The sequence below is a fragment of the Eretmochelys imbricata genome, chromosome 14 (assembly GCF_965152235.1).
Source record: "Eretmochelys imbricata isolate rEreImb1 chromosome 14, rEreImb1.hap1, whole genome shotgun sequence".
Taxonomy (NCBI): Eukaryota; Metazoa; Chordata; order Testudines; family Cheloniidae; genus Eretmochelys; species Eretmochelys imbricata.
In genome coordinates this window covers 31,217,150-31,237,479 of record NC_135585.1, presented here as the reverse complement: position 1 = coordinate 31,237,479, position 20,330 = coordinate 31,217,150, and the positions used below count along the sequence as shown (strand labels likewise).

Here is a 20,330-nt window from a genome sequence, read left to right as displayed (position 1 = left end):
CTAGCACCCCCACCACTGCCACCACTCCACGCACCAGGAGACGATTCCAGGACGCTGGCTCTGAAACAAAAGAGAGAGAAAGGCCCCATGACTAAGGGAGTCCGTTAAATCATCCCACGGCTGCCATGAGGATCCCAGAAGATGAAGACGTTCCTGGGGTACAGTAAGAGCTGAGTTGGGTCGAGTGCACATGGGCAGCACTCAGAGCAGCGGGAATGAGATCTCCAGGCTCATTATCCCCATCGGCCAACCTGACGGAGGGAGAAAGGTGAGCCCGGCAAAGCAGCCCCTGTTCCAGAGTCTGAGAACTGGGATTTTTAAGATGCTCCAAGATGGGGTCCCTCAGGTTCTTAAGGTTAGAGGGGACGGTTAGGATCATCTCCTCCAGCGTCTCCTGAAGCGTGGGGAAGGGCTAGCCATGGTGGGAAGGGTGGGGTTTGAAGATGTATACAGGAAAATGGGGGGTGGGGTCACTAACACATTGCTGATGGGTGAGGGGCACGATTGGTTTCTTTGCCTTGAGGAGGGGGCTCAGCTTTCAAAAGTTTTGGGAAGAATAATTTAGTCTGAGCCCTGACATAACCCAGGCCAGAGAACGTCGCCTACTGATTCCTGCACCCAGCCCAGTGATTTATGGCACTGACTTGGCATTGAGAAGGATTTTATCATAGGCTTACATCCAGCTGCAGAAGAGAAAGGGCATTAGAAGCTGAAAGACCCCAGAAGTGGCTCTGGTTTTCTACTCAAAATAACCACCCGGGGCTGATTTTCCCCAGCCCAGCGCCTTGCAGTCATGCACCCAGCACCTAGTGAATTTGGTGTGCAGGCAGGCTCCCAAATCCAGACAATGGCACGTCACAACCGCTTTGCCCTGGTCTCAGGGACTGCCCTGAGCGCCCACCCTGCAAACACTTACGCACCTGAGCCCTCCCACTGCGATCCAAGGCTACTCCTACAGATGGAGTTAAACATGTGGTTAAAGTGTTTGCAGAGGTTCCAGAGAGCTGAGGCTCCATGTAAAAGGAACAATACTTCAGTTATTCCAATCTTGGGTTTATGAGATGCTCCTGCCCGCCCCCTCCCTTCACAGCTGAGTCTCCCACCCAGTGGAATTCTCCAAGGAACTTCCCACTCCGAGACCCTACACACTGTGTCCAGCGCTAGCTGTCCCTCTGGCCCAATCCCATGCTTCAGGACATAGCCTGAACGCCACCGAGGTCAGTAATTAATTCCCCACCTGCATTTACAGCGTGGTAAAACTAGCCATGTATGTTACAGCGGGTTCTCGCTTTTCCTGGAAGCATCAGATATTGTCCCCTGGGCTGGACCAGACAGGACAGCAGCTTGAAATGCCCTGCGGCATTGACTTGAACTCAGACTGACCCTGTGGAAAACGGGCTCAGCCACCTGGACAATTAGGTAATCTTGGCGAGCTGTGAGATTTCAAACAAGTAGTATTTGAGTTTGGCTTGGCAATCCTGGGTCAGGGACTGACGTGAGGGGTTGGGAGACAATAAAGGGAAAGGGTCTGAGAAAGGGCGTCCCTTACAATAAATCATTCAACCAGTCACTGTTGAAGTGAGATGCTTTACAGATGCTCACAGACAGGCTCTCCCACCAGCTAAGAATTTGGACACTCTGGCTCCCTGCTGGGACCAGCTTTGCTATTCACTTGCAAACAGGGTGGATAAAAATCAATGATTTAAAAAAAAAATCAGAAAATTGGATTTTTTTGATAAAATGGTTTTTGTCCCTCAAAAAGCTATCTAAAGATAGTTTTAATTAAGATACATTCTAGCTCAAAGATCTCTCATCATGGAATAGGGAGGATAAATTCTAATTCTATAGTATGAGACAATATATTCATGTAATGTTTAAGAAAAGTTTTGTAAATGAGTTCCAATACTTCATGGATTAAGGACCCAATCTTATGGGGTTCCACAGGCTTCTGTATAGATTATGTAGGTTAATTTTTCTATCTACCCAATGGGATTCAGTGCTCAGTCTAGAAGATACCATCAGAGATGCTTGATTTTGCAGTTCTCAAACTGTGGATTTGTGTCTCCAGAGGTAACATGCTTGTTAACAGCAAAAATGTTTTCAAATAAATAAATAAATATGGAGAGGTGATATACAGCCTGGCAAGAAAATCCTCCAAACATTAACGATTAACCTGTTGAATTGGAGATATTTATGAAGTCATTGCGAGGGGAACTATCTGCTTCAATAACCTTGGGTAAATAAAATAACCAAACAATCATTCATTTTCTGAGATAGCTGTAAAACTCATCTGAAAAGTTTTCAGAATAAATCACCCTTTAAAAATGTATAGTGTGTACCTTCTAAAAATGAAACCTACATCTATCTCTGAGTTGTGAAGAACATGTATTAAGGTTATAACAACCAACAAGAATACACTTTTATGTAGAAATCCATGATTAAATCGAGTCGTCCTGACTAGTGATTTAAATCAATTTGATTTAAAATCAAATCCACCCTGTTTTTGCTGACCTACAGGCAGTTCTGCTCCCCAGGCCCTTCCGGGGTGTCACTGCCCCAAACTCAGCTGTTAGAAAACCAGGAAATGCTCAGCTGAGATCTTCCCCATGTAACACTAGGAAAGAATCTTAGCACTACAGCGGAAAACGAACCACAGAGCTCTGCTAACCAGGAGGAGCTCAGTTATAGGTGCCGGTTCTCCCATATAACCTTAACTCTGTCCTCTTGGAATGCCACTTTATTGTATCTTGCAGAGTTTTGCCAACCCACAGCCTTCAAATCTCAGCAGGTTGCCTTAAAAATCATGAAATCTTTAAAAATAATAAATTTGTGGTGGGGTCTGCTTTTTCATCCTTTGAGTTTTGAGCCGGGGTGGGGGGTGGGGTCAGGGAAGAGAAGGGATCAGGGGAAGTCACTTTTTTCAAGTCGTCCTACATAAACCCCATATTTTGGTTTAAACAAATGGATGTGCTTATCACAGGACTCCAGGCTCTGGGGCTTTTAGAAAATCAAACACCAAATACCGTGAGATGCATGACAAAGATCAGGGGAGTTGCCAACAGTGGGAATGAGGAATATTTGCCTAAGTCACAGGGAACTAATTGGAGGGAATCCTCTAATTAATGCATCGTTAGGCTCTTTAGCTCTTCCTCCTGTGGAGGTAGAGGCCATGGGTACCCCGGGAACATCAGTGGTCTTGTGCCTGAAGGTACCTCTCCCCTTGACAACCCTCCACTCCCCACCCATTGTACTTCATGCAATTCTGCTGCAGGGCAGCACAACGGGAAGCGTGCAATGCAATCATTCTCATGTCCTTCCGTCCATTCTTGGTCCTGTAAGGACACTGAAGTGCCAGGCCTTCAGCAGCTGCAGTTAGAGCGAGAAGGTCTCACACTCTTGTGCATCAGGCCACGTTTATAGAGCCCTGTGCGGGTACAACATTTGTTTCTGCACATGATCCACAGCTACGAAGCGGATCTCTGCAGATTTGCAGGGCGCTGCCTCTGGATTTAGGAGCCGAACTCTGGGCATTATTTTGCAAAACCTGCTCAAGACTTTTAGAGCTTTTTTGAAGCAAATCATGGCGTTTTTTAAACCCCCGACATTCCATGACTGAGCAAAACATCTCCAGGAACATCAACAATGCTGGCTCGAAGAGAGGTAGGACTCTTCTTAAACAAAATGATTTTAAACGAATAACTTGCTACCAAAAAGTTTGAGATATTTGCTGTGGCAGAACAAAGGGGGTTTTGATCTAAAAGAATGTGACCCCAAGCTTCTTACAATTCGTTCTACAGGCATGGGGCTTGTGCATTTTCTGCTGGGGCTTGGCCGGACAAAGAGCCAGAGCTCAGCCCTAACAATCAACCGGGAGAGCGGAGTCAGAGGTGAGGAAGGCCTGAGAAGATCCTGAGACAGGGAATGAAGGGGTGTCCCATCCACCTACTCCTTCCTGTAGGTAGATCACAGAAAGATCTAGAGGTGAGTGCTGGGATTTCCCTGCCATGAATGGGCAGCGTGCAATTAACAAGGGCTGCTTCTCATACTCACACACACACCCCGCATCACGCCATGCACACCTCTCACGCCGGCACCAGATCTGATTTCATCTCATGCATTTACACAGCACATCTCTGCAAGCAGATTATAACCCCCAGTGTCCATAACTCCAGTTAACTCTGCAGTGAGGACATGCTCCCCCCAGCCCCAAGACCTTAAAACCCAAGGTCGACTCCCCCTGCTCGAGAAGACACACGCTTCAAACCTGCCCCACCCCGCACCCCCAGTTCCCTAACCTGGGGCTTGCCAGGGGATTCTCTGCTTGTGATCAAGTGGGGCTGGCTGCATGCAAGGCGCTGGCCAATCCTCTCTGTCTCCAGCTGCTCAACTGCATTCAAAGAAAGTTTACAAAATAATCCCTCTCCCCCCTCCTCTGTATGTTCTTTCCATGCGCTCTTCCCTCCATCCCTATTCTCTGCGTCTCTAAGTTTCACCTGCTCAGCCAGCAGCTGGGGATTTGCAAATAAATAAATAAAAATAAAAAAACTGGACAAAAAAGCCCCCAAATATTTTCTGTAAAATCGACATGGGCAGGACCACCAGTGCTGGACCTAGCGGGGCTGCCGCCCCCCTCCCCCGGCTTGAAGCGGTTTCCATCCTATCCAGGGTTTACAGTTTGGCTCAGTGGCTCTCTGCCCCCTCACTGTACAAATTGTTCCAGCGCCCCTGGGCGGGACAGGGCCTGAAGAAAGGGGCATGCGGAGGTGTTGGGAACACATGGGCCCTGCAGCTGCCCCCCGCCATGCACCCCCCCCGCCCCAGCTCTACCTTCTCTAACCCCCAGACAACACACCTCCGCCTCCCCTTTTCTGCTTAGGACTCCAGCCCCACTGAACAGTCCAGAAGGGAGATGGAATCTCTTACCTGAAGTGCCATCCAAAAACCCAGAGGGGCGGGCTGGAAGGAAGAGCCCCAGAAACACCCCGACCCACGGCATGTCAGAGGCGCAAAAGGAACGGGCGAGATCGGCGGCAACTTCACCAAAAACTAAGGCCAGCCCACCATCACCTGACTCTAGGAAAGCGCAGTAAGCTGGTGGTGTAAACGGTGCATGGGCAGTTCCACCAGACGATCAACAGAGCTGGTTAGAGATTCATTTAACAACTCTGGAATGGCTTTGCAATGGGAGGAGAGTTTTCCGAGCCATGCTTTGCTTCCTGAGGCGGTCAAGATTTGAGCTTTACTAGAGGATTGTACAGGATTCAGGCACTCTCTAGTTCCTCTTTTGTCAGCCCCTTGCCTGCTGCCTAACACCCTGCCTGCCCTGGGTGCTCAGCTGAGCTCTCCCTAGCTGCACGGTGCAAAACCAGAACTATCCCATTACTCTCCCCTGCTGTGTCTCTCTCCCTCTCTCCCCTCAGGCTGCTGCTGCCCCAGGGGAGCTCACTGGGGTCAGGGGTGTCACTGTGCTGGGTCCCGGGGGCTGTTGCAGACGCTTCCTCCTGCTGGGGCTGGAGGCCCTGTTCAAGCTCCCCTTGGAGAGAAGCGCGCTGTGTTTTTTTTACTTTTTTTAAACTATGCACTTGATTTGCTGCTTCCAAAATCTGTGCCATGGTCATACTTATCAAATCCTCCTTTTTCTGTAGCTTTCTCTTAATGTCGGGGCTGCCCTACTTGTGAATACTCCTTTAATAACTGCCTCAGTTTGTGGATTATTAGGATCTGCATTGGTATACTGTTGGGTCGTGTTTCGAATGCGCTGCAAAAAAAGCTCCAGGGCTTTCCTTTGGATCCTGCACTACCTTCTATGGTTTAGTTTAATTATTCTATCTGACAGCTGCGTGACGGAGTCTATACAGTAGCAGCTCCTTAGAGGAGGTGAGGTGGGTCATAGCCTGATTGTCATTTGGGTCCCACCTAGGATTTTTTATAGGAACTTGATTATCTGGGATCGGGACGTTGTTACGGTCTTGGTCATATCGCCTTTTTGCTTTTTTCCTTGCTTTAGCTATGACCTGTTCTTGTTTAACCTCAGTCAATAATGTTTGCAGAAGGACATTACAATCATCCCAGCCTGGCTTGTAGCTGCTAAGACATCCCTCAAAAACCGATACCAACTTGCTTGGGTTGATAGAAAATTCTCCAGCCTGTGCTTTGAAAGCGGCCAGGTCCATAGGATTAAAAGGTGCATGAGTATAGACCTGCATGGTAAGAGCTTGTCCTTTCTATTGCATTAGGGGCGATTTTAGTCTTGGTAAGTAACGGGTATAATCCAGCAGATGGAGCCTGAACCTCACTATGAGCTTCACTAGGAATCTTACTTTGAGTCTCGCTCTGTCTGGGTGTAGGGGCCGAAGGAGACACCGGATCTGCCATTACATTTGGGGTGGGGATCCGGGGACTGACATTAATTCCTACAGGGCCAATCGGGGTTAAATTACAGCATTGTAAAATATCAGTACGAGACTATAAGGTTATAAATAAGTAAGCATACAAATGCTTATTCTACTTCGCCGTTCGCTGACAGAACAGGAGTAACTGGAGGATTGTATTATGATTTAGTGATCCTCTGGGAGGCCACTGTTCTTGGTCCTCTAATTGGTACTGAGGCCAGTGAACCATACAAATTTGCTTCAATTTACCCTTAGCCATTGGATCTGATCCAAATAGCTTCCAATTTACTAAAATACACTCTAGGGGCATGCATCGTACTGTACCTCCGGTGCTCTGTTCCTGTCCCATACCTACAGGGTAACTCTGGGCGTCCCCAGGTTCCAACAGAGCATATAATCCGGATTTCAAAAGGTTCCTACCTTATCCAAGGGACCGGTTCCCCAACATCGCCCGCAGCTGCTCCTCCCCTATATCCAAGGAACCGGTTCCTCACCGTCTCCCACAGCTGCTTCTCCACTATGTGAGTGCGTTGCACCGTCGTGCCCTCCGGGGTCGATCAAACTGCGTCTCCTCTGAGGCCCCCAATGAACTCACCGGTGTGTGCTAGGCGTCGGTTGTCGCTGCAATCCTCGACCTCCAGAAGGGATCTGGGCAAGGCTAAATTGCATCCTCGTCACCCCACGTTGGGACTCCAAAAGCTGTTGCCGGCACCCAGTGCCAGAGGCGAACAACAGCGGGGGGGTTCGTTACCCGGTGTGCGTCACTCAATAATCACAACGGGGTGGAGAAGCAGAAAAGTTTATTTGCATCTGCAAACAAGGTACAGGGAGAATAGAATCTCAAATCCTGCACATCAGAGCAGGTCATTACACACACTTTTATATTCCTTAACGCTACTGCACTACACATCAGCCAATCAAAACTTTGCACAAATACTCTGCCTTTCTTATATGGGTTAGAACAATGTTTATTTCCTGCAACCTCTAACAAGCATTCCTAGCAACTTAAAGAACCAGCACATCCTGTCTGGCCTTGTAGCTCTCTCTCCTATTATCTTTAACTTGGTGTCAGCAAACCTTACATTATGGGGCATTGTCTGGGGCTGCAACATTGTTTTAAGAGCAAGAGAGCTTACTCAAACCAGCCAGGCCTAAATTCTATTAAGGGGGGTTGAGAAGAAGCCCTTAGGCCTTTAGCAGGGAGACCTCCTCGACCCTTATGGCCTTCCATCCCCTCAACTTAACTAGTGGCCATGCCCTGGGGTCTCCAACAGAGGTAAATGGAAAAGGGGATGGAACCAAAGGTAGATGGGGCCAGACTAACCTGAGCTCTTTCTTTGAGCTGAGAACTGGTTGTTTAGAGAAGGGAAATGCAGCAGATCTAATATACTTGGACTTCAGTAAAGCATTTGATACGGTATCACGTGGGAAATTCTTAGCTAAATTAGAGAAGACGGGGATCAGTACAAGAATTGTAAGGTGGGTAAGGAACAGAAAGGAAGCCCTGCTGGCGCTGCGAATGGGTTTGGCTGGTGTGGGGTTGCAATTGGCGTGTTACTAATGAACGGTGAAGCCTTGAGTTATGGAGCTCACTCGAAGTGAGTGCCAAGGAAACCCGCACACCGCCCCGCTGTGTATCCTGTATCTGCCACAGAAGGAGTGAAGAGAATCAAGAGAGCTGTCTGGGGTGACCTAAGGCCGGAACCGCAGGGGGCTCTGGGGTGGGACTGAGGAGTATTGACAAAACTGGGCTAGCAGGGAGCTGCTGGTCGGGATTGAGGCGCATGAGATCTTTGTCTACAGTGAAATGGTTGTCCAATTCGGTTCCTAGTTTGATGTTTTTGCCTTCATCCCTCCACCTGCATGAGCAGCACAAACCTCTGTGCACTTGGCCTCTAACCCAGCCGCGGGGCTCTGCGCTTGTAGATTTCAACCATGCTTCGTACTTTGCTGTGAACATCACATTGCAGCTGCCAATGGGAGATGTTGCCAGGGATTTCTATGGAGCAGCAGATAGCCCAAAAGCCAGGGCTCCGACGGAGACCCAGGACGACCCTGACAGCAGCGACATGGAGGAGATGGAGGTGGAGGAGATGGGGGAATGGGAGGGCAAGGAGATGGATGTGGATTAGAACATCTCAGATTTGAGAAGTGCTGGGTGTGCATATGGCACCTACGATGCACCCACACGAGAGGGGCTTCCTCACCTCTCACTGTTTACAGAGCTAGGCATCTCAGGGGTTCTCTTATATATATTTTATTATTCCTTTCTTCTTTGCACTTACAAACTTTGAGCAGATTTAGGAATGAATGAATGTTCCGTATCCAGTGGTGTCTTCATGCCAACAGCTCTGGGATTTGGAGACGATACGGGAACAATAGGGTAACGTACATCAAATCTCAAACCAGACAGTGTGATCAGCATGGGCAGCAGGTATCATGGGGCTGTGGGCACTGAGGTTGCAGTGCCCCGGGGCTGGGGTCTCGCCCCCCGACCTCTGCCGTCTAGTGCTGGGGCTGTGGGCTGTGGTGAGGGTGCTTTGGGCTCCTGCGGGGGAGAGGTAGGTAGAAGGAGAGGGAGGGGGGCAGAAGGGGAGTGGCAGGACCTCAGGGACAAGGGGAAGGGCCAGGCTTCCTGGGTGGCCAACTCACTGGCAGCCCGTGCTGATCGGAGAGTAGACAAATGATCATCAGGCTTTGTGCTGACCAGGTCTAAGTCAGAGCAGCCTTGGGGCTGCTCTAATGTACATTCCGCTCCACATAGGCCCGGGTAAGCTGAGAATAGCTGCACTACAATGCCTTCTGGCCATGGGAAGCAGGGCAGTTGAGGCCTTTCCACCTGCCAGGGAAGCCTCTATCTGCAGGTATCCTCTGAGGGTATTGACCCTGTGACATTGCACTTCATAAGCTTTATAAAAATGTTTAAGTGTGAATATGATGTAACTGGAATATGCTTTATGCAAAAGGTCTCTATAAGTTTTGTAATGAGACCTTACAAATCTACTGAGTGTGTTCATCCTATTTGGATGAATGTGTCATTCTTGTATCTGAAATTAGGAATATGAGATATCACTCTGAGGTCCAACTGTAGTTATGCAAAGTGTGGGCCATTAATGGTGGCTTAGAATCTTGATGGCTCCCATTAGCTAGGACAACTGACTGTAGATGGCTCTGTTCACCTGCAAGCCTTCACTGCATACGTGCGGGCCAGTCCTGAAAGAATGGAGGGGGGCTCACAGGACATGTGAACATGTCACATGATACTTGAATTCATATTTAACCTGGTGCTTTTCCATTTAGAAGGAGGGGTGGAAACCCAGAGAGACCGTGAGAGGATTCCCGCCTTGTGCCAAAGATATCAAAGGGGGTGGAACAGAACAAAGGGGGCTGCCAGTCATAAGAAATCCCTGAGTTACCACCTGAGCTGGAACAAGGCTGTACCAGGGGAAAGGATTGGGCCCAGACTGGAGGGAGTCCAGTCTGGGAGAGAAGCTTATTGGAACATCTCTCAGGGTGAGATTTATCTGTATTCCGTTTCTTAATGTATTAGGCTTAGACTTGCGTGTTTTGTTTTATTTTTCTTGGTAACTTATTTGTTCTGTCTGTTATTACTTGAAACTATTTAAATCCTACTTTTTATATTTAATGAAATCACTTTTGTTTTTTAATTAACCCAGAGTAAGTGATTAATACCTGGGGGAGCAAACAGCTGGGCATCTCTCCCTATCAGTGTTATAGAGGGTGGACAATTTGAGTTTACCCTGTATAAACTTTATACAGAGTAAAACAGATTTATTTGGGGTTTGGATCCCATTGGGAGCTGGGTGCTGGAGACAGGTGACCTGCTGAGCAGTTTTGGGTGAAAGTCTGCAGCGTTGGGGGTGTGGCCCAGACCTGGGTCTGTGTTTGCAGCTGGCAAGCATGTCTGGCTCAACAAGGCAGGGTTCTGGAGTCCCAAGCTGGAAGGGAAAATGGGCTCAGAGGCAAATTCAGCACGTCAGGTGACAGGGCATTGCAGGTGTTCTCCTCACCCTGGTCGAATGCCTTGTGCGGGTTGTACCTGGGGGGTGCAGGGGTGGAATGAGCCGGGGACGTCTGCCCGTTTGAGTGATCCATAGCAGGCATACGAGGCACCTTTGGGGGAGCCTTGTCCAGGCCTGCCGTGGGTCAGCTCTCTCAAACTACCACCCCTGGCAGCGCAAGCCTGACCTTCCAGCCCCCTGCAGGCCTCGCTCTCTGTGAACAGGTTAGTGATAGACACTCCCAAAGCCTCTGAGCGTCCCTCGGGAGTGCTCAGCCCGTTCCCCGGAGCACATGCAGAACTGTGACTCTAATCCCACAGGCGCGGTCCACAGCAGCTTGTAAGATTCAATTCAGGCCAACCACTCTACTGAGAACCCAGCACTTAGATATACAGAGAACAGGAATGAGTTTATTATCAAAGAGCAGAGATGCAAGCGAGAGTGAATAAATACTGGTAACACCCATTGTTTCATGTTCTCTATGTATATAAATCTCCCCATTGTATTTTCCACTGAATGCATCCGATGAAGTGAGCTGTAGCTCACGAAAGCTTATGCTCAAATAAATTGGTTAGTCTCTAAGGTGCCACAAGTCCTCCTTTTCTTTTTGCAAATACTGGAAAGTAATGGTTACATAGGATTTTGTTTTCTAACACTTTCTAGAGCTGGGGTTCTCACAAATTTTTGGCAGTCTCAGAATGAGGCTCTGACAATACTGAACTAACTGTAGGAAAAACAAAAAATAAATTACATGTGCATATTTACATAGGGATTTTTTGCAGACTCAATAATAAATATAAGGTACAGTTGTGTCTTATCTTTACTGGACCTAAGCACAGAACAAACCAGTGCTTTGCACAGTCTTGTCTTTTTTGTTGTTCTTTTGCTTTTTTGGTCAAAGGGGGACAGCTGTACAACAATTCTGAACTAAATTTAAAAATGCTTTATATAATAGAAAGGATAATGACTAATAACGAAAGAATGTATCTGCCAATATGTCCAAAGTTTCTTTCACAGACAAAAAAACCCAATCAACGTAGCCCAGTAATAATAATGATAACAGTAACAACAAAATCTGAGCCGTTGCTGTTGTCTTTTCAGCTTGGTTTTTGCATCATTTAACAGCTTGCGCCTCTGAAGCTCACCGTAGTAATTTGGTTCAACTTCCTTGCACAAGTGCTGTAGGGACGTTGCACGACATACATTTCAATTTGATGAATTTCTCTCTCACACTGCAACTTGTTCAGAAATGGAATCAGATGGCTTCGGAAACACAGGAAACTGCCTTTCCCCCTGGTGCTGAAGTGTTTCTTTTTCTTTCTATGTTTTGCTTTTCTTAGCAGAAGGTCCCAGAGGAGCCACCTGCTGTCACATTCAAGGTCATTTTCTGGCACTAGATTATCTGAAATACTTTCTGATACCCAGTCACATTTTACCTTTTTCACCTCCCTCCCCACCCCCATGAACAATCGCAACCTGCCCAAACACCATGCAGTGAGATGGCCCATAGCCACTTACAGAGCTACAATAACATGAGATGTAAACACAGTGGTTAGAGGTCTATAAAATCATGAGTGGTGCGGAGAAAGTGACGCAGGAAAAGCTATTTACTTGTTCCCATAACACAAGAATTAGGAGCCACCAAAGGAAATTAATGGGCACCAGGTTTAAAACAAATAAAAGGCAGTTCTTCCTCACACAGCACACAATCAACCTGTGGAACTCCTTGCCTGAGGAGGTTGTGAAGGCTAGGACTATAACAGGGTTTAAAAGAGAACTGGATAAATTCATGGAAGTTAAGTCCATGAATGGCTATTAGCTAGGATGGGTAAGGAATGGTGTCCCTAGCCTCTGTTTGTCAGAGGGTGGAGATGGATGGCGGGAGACAGATCACTTGATCATTGCCTGTTAGGTTCACTCCCTCTGGGGCACCTGGCGTTGGCCGCTGTCGGCAGACAGGATACTGGGCTGGATGGACCTTTGCTCTGACCCAGTATGGCCGTTCTTATGTTCTTAGCCAAAGAATACACTTTGTGACTTGAAAGAAAACCACACCTATGTAGCTCAGCTCTGCCGGCATGGTACTATTTAAAAGGGAGCACGCATGAGGATTTATGGCATTTAGAAGACACCTTTAATACTTAACATCTGAGCGATAGTTGGGGCACTTTGGAGGCTCTTGTGGCTGCAAAACAATCGGCTGCTGGCTGCATTTGAGAAATGCTGTTCTGGAGTCTAAACGAACAAGGCCTTCCCTTAGCCACATGCTGGGGAAATGAGGAAAGACTCCTTCTCATGAGATCACTCCCTCTCAGCTGCAGAGAAAAGCTTGACAACGTGACCCTGAGTTTAAAAGGTTCAAAAGAAGAAGGCGAATACGAAGTTTAAACGAGTTTAAACAAGACACACTTATTGCTTGAGGGCCCCACTGCCTGATTTTGAGATCTTGGCTCGTTCAAGTAGGTGTGAGTTGTGTAAGTTTCACTTCTAGGAGTCTCATTTCGAGCCCCTTTCCAGTGCAGTCTCTTTTCCCATCTGTCAAGGTTCCTTCCCCACTTTGAACTCTAGGGTACAAATGTGGGGACCTGCATGAAAACCTCCTAAGCTTACTTTACCAGCTTAGGTTAAAACTTCCCCAAGGTACAAACTATTTGACCCTTGGACTTCCACTGCCACCACCAAATGTTTAACCGGGTTTCTGGGAAAGTGTTGTTTGGAAACGTCTTTCCCCCCAAAATCCTCCCCAAAACCTTGCATCCCACTTCCTGGGGAAGGTTTGGTAAAAATCCTCACCAATTTGCATAGGTGACCACAGACCCAAGCCCGTGGATCTTAGGGCAATGACAAAAGCATTCAGTTCTTGAAAAGAAACATTTTAATAGAAGAAACAGTAAAAAGAAAAGGATCACCTCTGTAAGATCAGGACGGTAAATACCTTACAGGGTAATTAGATTCAAAACATAGAGAACCCCTCTAGGCAAAACCTTAGGTTACAAAAAGACACACAGACAGGAATATTCATTCTATTCAGCACAACTTATTTTATCAGCCATTTAAAGAAATCATAAGCTAACGCATATCTAGCTAGATTACTTACTAAGTTCTAAGACTCCATTCCTGTTCTGTCCCTGGCAAAAGCCTCACCCAGACAGACACAGACCCCTTGGATGTTCTCCCTCTTTCCAGCTTTTGAAAGTATCTTGTCTCCTCATTGGTCATTTTGGTCAGGTGCCAGCGAGGTTCTCCTAGCTTCTTAACCCTTTACAGGTGAAAGGATTTTTCCTCTGGCCAGGAGGGATTTTAAAGGTGTGTACCCTTCCCTTTATATTGATGACACCATCACATACACCTCAGGTTTGCTACAGATCCACTGTCTTCCCATGTAGCACCGTTAGCTGCTGACCCCTTTCTCGTCGTTCAGATACACGCAGTCACCTCCTCCTCTTAAGTGAAACCTGCAACACAGAAGCCAGGGAGCTGCAGTCAGGCAGAGGCCAGGCATTTCACACCAGTCCCAGCCAGGGGAGCCGTTCTCCACAGTGCAGGCCTGAGTGCGGAGCAGCTACTCTCCCAGCCCCTCAGGAGCAGAGCTCAGGACAGCGGGGGCTTTGCAGAACCGCTGACTGTTCCTGACCCTCTATGCTGAGCAGCCCACAGGGGTCCTGGAGAATGGACAGTCCCCAGCAGGACAGAGAGAATTTGTTAGACTGACCAGGGTCGTGTCTGGTTGTTTCACTAGCACTGAATGGTGGATCTACCTGAACTCAAACAGCTCAGACACCAGAATCCCAAGCCCAGGGAATTAGTACAGAGGGGTGAGAGAGACTCACAGGTGGTTGAATTTGGTGCTGTTGGTCCATTTCCAGGGCTGACCCTGTTCCCTCCGGAGGCCGATCCAGTGGTCCTGGACACCCTGATGGCGCAGCAGGAATGCCTTCAAGAAAGCTGAGGGACAGCAGGTATCAGCCCCAGCTCCAGTGCTTCCCCACCCCCACCCCTCCAGGGCTCTGTGCCGCAGAGAATCCCAGCTGCATATTCATAGAGTATCAGGGTTGGAAGGGACCTCAGGAGATCTTCTAGTCCCACCCCCATCCCCAATTAAATCATCCAACAGATTTTTGCCCCATACCCCTAAATGGCCCCCTCAAGAATTGAACTCACAACCCTGGGTTTAGCAGGCCAATGCTCAAACCACTGAGCTATCCCTCCCCCCATATTGAAGAGTGCTCAGTTTATTTTTTTTTTTTGGGGGGGTGTTCCTCTGCCTTTTGCAAAGTACAAGATCACCCAGGCAGTATTAACCCTCCCCCTGCACAGAGCAGCCCCACCCCTGTGCTCCCAGTCACCCATACCCCAAGTCCCCCTGGGCTGGGGGCAGCTGCTGGGTCTGAGCTCTCTGCAGAGACGTCTCTTCTCACAGATCAGCCCCCGCTCACCACAGCAAGGCAGGAGGAGGGAGCGAGTCAAGCTGAAGTGGGAGCGAGTCAAGCTGAAGTCAATGTGAGAGGATCCCCTCCTCCCCCGCCTCCTCGGCTGGCTGCTCCTTTCCCATCCCCACAACAGGAGCACTGGCTGGGTTCTCAGTCCCACTCCAGCAGCCAGCAGGCCAGGAGATGCCTGAGCCAGCCCTGCCCTAGACAGAAGCTGTCTCCCTATTTGGGGAGGGAGGCAGCTGAGAATGGGAAATCCCTGTGATCACACACAGACAGTAGGGCCCTGGGCCCAGCCAGGGCTGGCGTTCAGCAGCTGGAAGTTCATTCACTCTGGCCTCCCAGCACGGGAGGGCTCAGAGCTGCTCCTCACCCCACGGGGCAGAGCCCAGGTCCTACTGCAGCAGCCACCACTGTGCCAAGATCAGTGTATGGCAATTCGAGAGTCTCTCACCATTTCGTGCTCACTGTCGATTCCAGCCAGGGAGGCACCCGTTGCACAGCAGCGGCTCCGGCTGTCGGTCCAGCTCCCTTCCGTCTCTGAGAAATAGTAGCATTTCCCTCGGTATCCCATCCAGCCGTCCGGGCACGAGGGGCCAGCAGGGGGGCACAGATCAGCTGATGAAAGCTGAGATGTCAGTACTGAGAATGAGACAGTCACATGGAGGGTAAGAGTTACACCTAGAATTGGGCATTTGACTGGTACAAAAATTGGTCAACTGAGCAGTCAAATCTGTCAAAGAGTGGTCAGATATTTTAAAATACCAAATTTATCAGAATTGGTTACCTCCCGCCAGGAACAAAAAAGAGCAAGACGTCATTCTCTCCAGTAGGTTTAGCTTTCGATAGATACGGATCTACCTAATTTTTTTTTTAAAAAATGTACTTCACTGAGTTATTTTAGCTCAGAAAAAAAAGGCAAAACAATGAAACCAGGTTCCGGAAAACACAAGTGAGGCTCCAAGACGCAATCCGAAAGGCAGGCTGCCTCCTACCCCCAGGGCTCTCGCTGGAGTATTTGACTGTGGCCAAACAGGCAGTCAGTTGACCGGCTTGCCAAGCCCATTGGGACCCCCAGCTGGGGCTGGACCATGGCAATCAGACGCAGGGGGACGGAGACGTTTGTCACTGTAAATTTGCCTGTCAAGAAGGATTCCAGGGACACTCCCAGCCTGCGAGGGACTGACACAGCTCAGAGCATTTCACCCCAGGCACAAGATCAACAGCTGGACGTTCAACCTCGCAATAAACAGCAGGTGAACAACTGAGAAGAACTTGGGAACTTTCACGCAGGGCCATGAAAGCCACAAGGGGGCGCCAGAAAGCACAGCAACCGGAAGCGACCTGTTGCACTGTGGGCCAGGAATGATGGAACTTAATTCACCTCCTACCTGCAGACTTTTCTCTCCCCAAACACAACAGCAAGAAAGGCACTTTCTGGAAGCCCTCACGGCAGTGTAACCCTTTCAGAGCCATGAAAGAGCAGCAGTGGGGTCACCCATAAGTGACAACAAAGAGGATTTGAAAGACCTGTCTAGTTGAGAGGAGTCGGACTCAAACCCCTCCAGATGTTTTTGAGCACGTCACTTTTGTTTGCACCACAGTAACTCGGTAGCTGGTTTTCAAGCCTTCTCATGTGGCTGGCGCTCAGCGAGGAACAGACACTCTAGGTCTGGAAGAGTTAGGAAACGTGGCAGCGGTGATCAGAAAATGAGCATGTGTTCACCTCACGCACAAGGCATGTCTGACCCTGTAGATTTCACTGTCCAGTGCACGGTAGCCCACACCCCTGCCCTACTGAACTGAGCAGAGAAGTCAGTGACTAACAGTTGATGGCACAGGCTGTCTCCACCATCCATCTCCAGGTCAGATGCCACATGTTCTGCAGAGCTCCCTGCACCTGCAGGTGTGTAACCAACCCTAAGCTCACAGATTCCCACCTTACACAGTGAGAGCCAATGCTGCCCATTGCAATAGCCTGCCATTACAGCAGGGAGCTGGGATTCAGGGTCCATCTGTATCAGAGCAATCTGCACCAGTATAATCACAGTGATGCAGTGACATCAGGGCAAACACCTCCTGGAGATGCGCTGGAGCAGTGCGGCTCGCTCTGGTAACTTCCTGCAGCAAACTGCACCAAGGCAAGCTCCTTTGTGCACCAGTGCAGTGCGTCTCCTTTAGCGGTTTGCACCAATTCAACTGCACGGATGTCATGACATCGGCACAGAGGATTCCTAATGCAGACAGACCTGGATTCAATCCCCTCTGCCAGCTGCTAAACCCTCCTGGGGCCCAGTGATCAGATCCCAGGGCAGTAGAGAAATCCCATCCCCAACAGTCTCCAGCATGCCCTGTCCCCGACGACGGGGGGATACAGCAGGGTTCATGTGCACGGCAAACAGACACCCTCTGCACGAGCACACGCTGTCTGTCTGGGCAGCCCGGGGGTGTGAATGGTGCTACGGGACCCTTCATGGCCAAGCTCAGCGATTGGGGGGTTTCCACACTGCGCTGGTGGAGGGGTCTCGACTGACTTCTACGGCTCATTTCAGTAACACGGCAGCACCTGCCGCCCGGCCACAGGCGTGACCTGAAGATCCAGGAAGGCCAGGCTGGTAACCTCAGAGCAACACAGGGAAGGCAAAGGGCTCAGGGATGCACTGCACCCTGTCCCATTGGACACCCTGGAGAGGGACTGTTTCATGGCGCATGGCAAAGGCGACTTGGGTCCAAAGTGCTCAGAGATGGGCTGGGGGGGCTAATGTCAGTCAGATCGTCCCGACACAGAGAGTGCCCAGGTGCAGGGGTCTGGGAGGGAGCAGGAGGAGGGTCGGTGAGGAAGATCCCCCAGGAATCCTCTGTCCCAGGGGCAGAAGCCAGACAGGCCGGGAGGAGAGAGCGACTGTGGTAGGTCACGGGGGAATGGGATGCACGGAGATCGTAGATGGAGGGGAAGGGAGCGGGGCGGAAGCTGGGAACTCACCTGCCAGAGCAATGATGGCAGCGATCAAAGCAGACGATACAACTGTCAGTGCAACGACAACTCTACGGGTTGGACTTTTCTTGCAGTTCCAAGGAGGGTCTGAAACAGAAAGACCCGTCAGGCAGGGCTGGGAGGACACGTCTCACTGACAGCACCGGGGCTGGAGCTGCCCTGGAACAGGCACCGTTCTGTCGATTGCTCCTTCTGTCAGACACTCTGGGAGGGGAGCCCAGAGGGTCAGGCAGACCCCCCCACCAAGGGCAGATGGAGGCTCCATGTCTCCCTAGAGCTACCCTGGGGCTGTTACCAAGATCCGGCTCTGGCTGGGTAGCAGGGCCTCAGAGCAGCAGCCGGGCCATGGTAAGACGCAGCTGTGGGGAACTACAGACCCTCCCCCTGCTCTGGGCAGGGAGCCTGGGGGGAGGGATACGGACCTGGGGCTGCTCTGAGCCCCCCACCCCAGGCAAGTGGAGGGTCATCCACGGCTCCCTGCAACTGCCTGGACTCCAGCTGCCAGCCAGAGGTGGGGTGGGGGGACCTCAGGGGGAAGAGGAGGGGGAGGGGCGGGGCCAGTGACAAAAAGTGGGAGGGCCACGCCCCCTTCCAGCACCCCAGGCAGTCTCAGTGTCTCTCTCCAGCCTGCCCCCAGGCAGAGATGCCCCATTACCTGGGTTCCCTCCAGTCTCCAGGTGTCCATTGCCATTAACACACAACTCCTACAGCGGCTCTTCGCTCTCAGCAACCCAGCTGCTGGCCCCATTGTTGCTCTCAGCGACACTCAGGCCACAGACGCTGCTGCAGGTGCTGGGCTGGGGTCGGCTCCGCTCGGTCTGAGTGGGTCCGATTTGGCAGCAGCAAAGCCGAGGCAGAGGTCCTGGCCCTGGCTCCCCGTCCCTGCTCCAGACTCTCCAGCCGATCTGAACCTGAGACGGACAAAGCAGGACAGGTCAGCGGTGGGGGAGGCCATTTGTGGTTTCTTGTTCCCTGCCCAGCAGCCCAACCCCCTGCCAAAGGCGGTGCCATGATGATTAAAACCCCTTAACTCCTATCGGCCCCTCTGCCCCCAGGGCCTCAGAGACCTGATCTCCTACGGGCCCCTCCTACCCGTGACAGGCACCCAGCTGGGGGGTGGGGGAGAAGACCCTCCTCACTCACACAATCCTCCTAGAAGTAAGTGTGAGTCGGATATCAGAAGGGGAGGGGCTGGTGCTCGAAACAACCTTGTCCCTGGTCCAGCCCCCTCCTTGAAGGGGGGACTTGAATCAGTGTCCAGCGCTCCTCTGCCCAGCCCCTCCTTTCCCTTCCGGGGGGGCTCTCCCGAACCCCCCCCCGCTCTTCGGCCCAGGGCCTGCCCCCCGAATCACCACCCTTTGGCCCAGAGTCCCAGCCCTTCGGCCAAGGACTGGCCCCTGCCACTGCACTGCCCTCCCCATGCGGTCCCCAGACACCGCCCAAGCCCCGCCCCCCTTCGGAGCCCCGCCCCCCATGAGGTCCCCAGCTCCGAGCCCGAGCCCTGCCACCCATTAGGGCTACGGTCCCTCCCCCTCCCCATTTGGTCCCTGAGCCTGAGCCCCGCCCCCCATTTGGGCCCGAGCCCCGGCCCCTCCCCCTCCCCATTCGGTCCCGTGGTCCCCCCTCGCCCCAGTCCAGCGGTGGCTGGAACCGTCCCGCAAACCCCGCCGTGCAGCGAGCGAGCCAGCCACCGCCGAGCAGCCAGCAGCACCCACCCACCCACCCGCGGCCCGGGCAGGGACCCCTGGGACCCGGAGTCTCACCCCCAGGAAGAGCGCCCAGCGCCGCAGCCCGGGGAGGAGCTGAGGTCCCAGCAGCCAGGCGGGCTCGCAGTGGATCCCGCCGAGTGAGTTCGCAGACGCAGAGCGACCGAAGAGCGACCGGCTTCCCTGTGACCCCCGCGCCAGCTTCATTCCCACGTGGGTCTGAACAGCGGATACGTCCGTGCCCGGGGGTCACCGCAACAGCGGCCGATCCCCGCCCTCATCCCCACCTCCATTTAACCCCTGGACTCCCTGCCGCTCCGCTCCCCACAAACCTTCCCCCTCTCTCCCGGGCTGGCCGGGTGCCCGAGCGGCGTCCCGCCCGGCCCCGGGCAAAGCTCCGATCGGGGGCTCAGTCCTCGCCCTCCCTGGCCTGCCCCCCCTGCCCGTCCTCCTCCTGAAACCTTGTCCTCCCTCTGCCCTCCCCTGCTCCCCCCACCCCCGACCCCTCTGATCGCTGCTTCCCCCTCCTGCCAGCTCCCCGGGGCCCTTCCATAGGCTCTGTCCTTGGTCCCCTGGGGCTGACCAAATAGTATATAAACACATGGGGCGGGGAGGGTCCTTACTGGTTTGTTTCGGTGTAACAGTGTGTGACAAGGAGCGGGGAGGTCTTGAGAAAAAAAACAAACAAACAAACCAGTAAATGTGACATGGTTTATGGCCAGCCTCCCTCTTCTGTTCTCTTCTCCCTCTGCCCCTCATCTCTGGGTTGTCTCCTCTGTAAACAC

The 20,330-nt window shown here is 51.3% G+C and overlaps 1 protein-coding gene across 1 annotated transcript in view; it reads right to left on the bottom strand.

Moving 5' to 3' along the window:
* Positions 1-19,752, bottom strand: part of LOC144275010 (C-type lectin domain family 2 member D-like) — a 59,636-nt gene extending 39,884 nt beyond the window's left edge. Inside the window, exons 1-3 of the mRNA XM_077834087.1 lie at positions 19,603-19,752; positions 15,299-15,472; positions 14,245-14,348 (exon numbers count right to left, since the gene is read on the bottom strand). Of these exons, the coding sequence (XP_077690213.1) occupies positions 14,245-14,348; positions 15,299-15,472; positions 19,603-19,752 (428 nt within the window). The remainder of the gene's footprint in view (positions 1-14,244; positions 14,349-15,298; positions 15,473-19,602) is intronic.
* Positions 19,753-20,330: the final 578 nt, after the last annotated feature.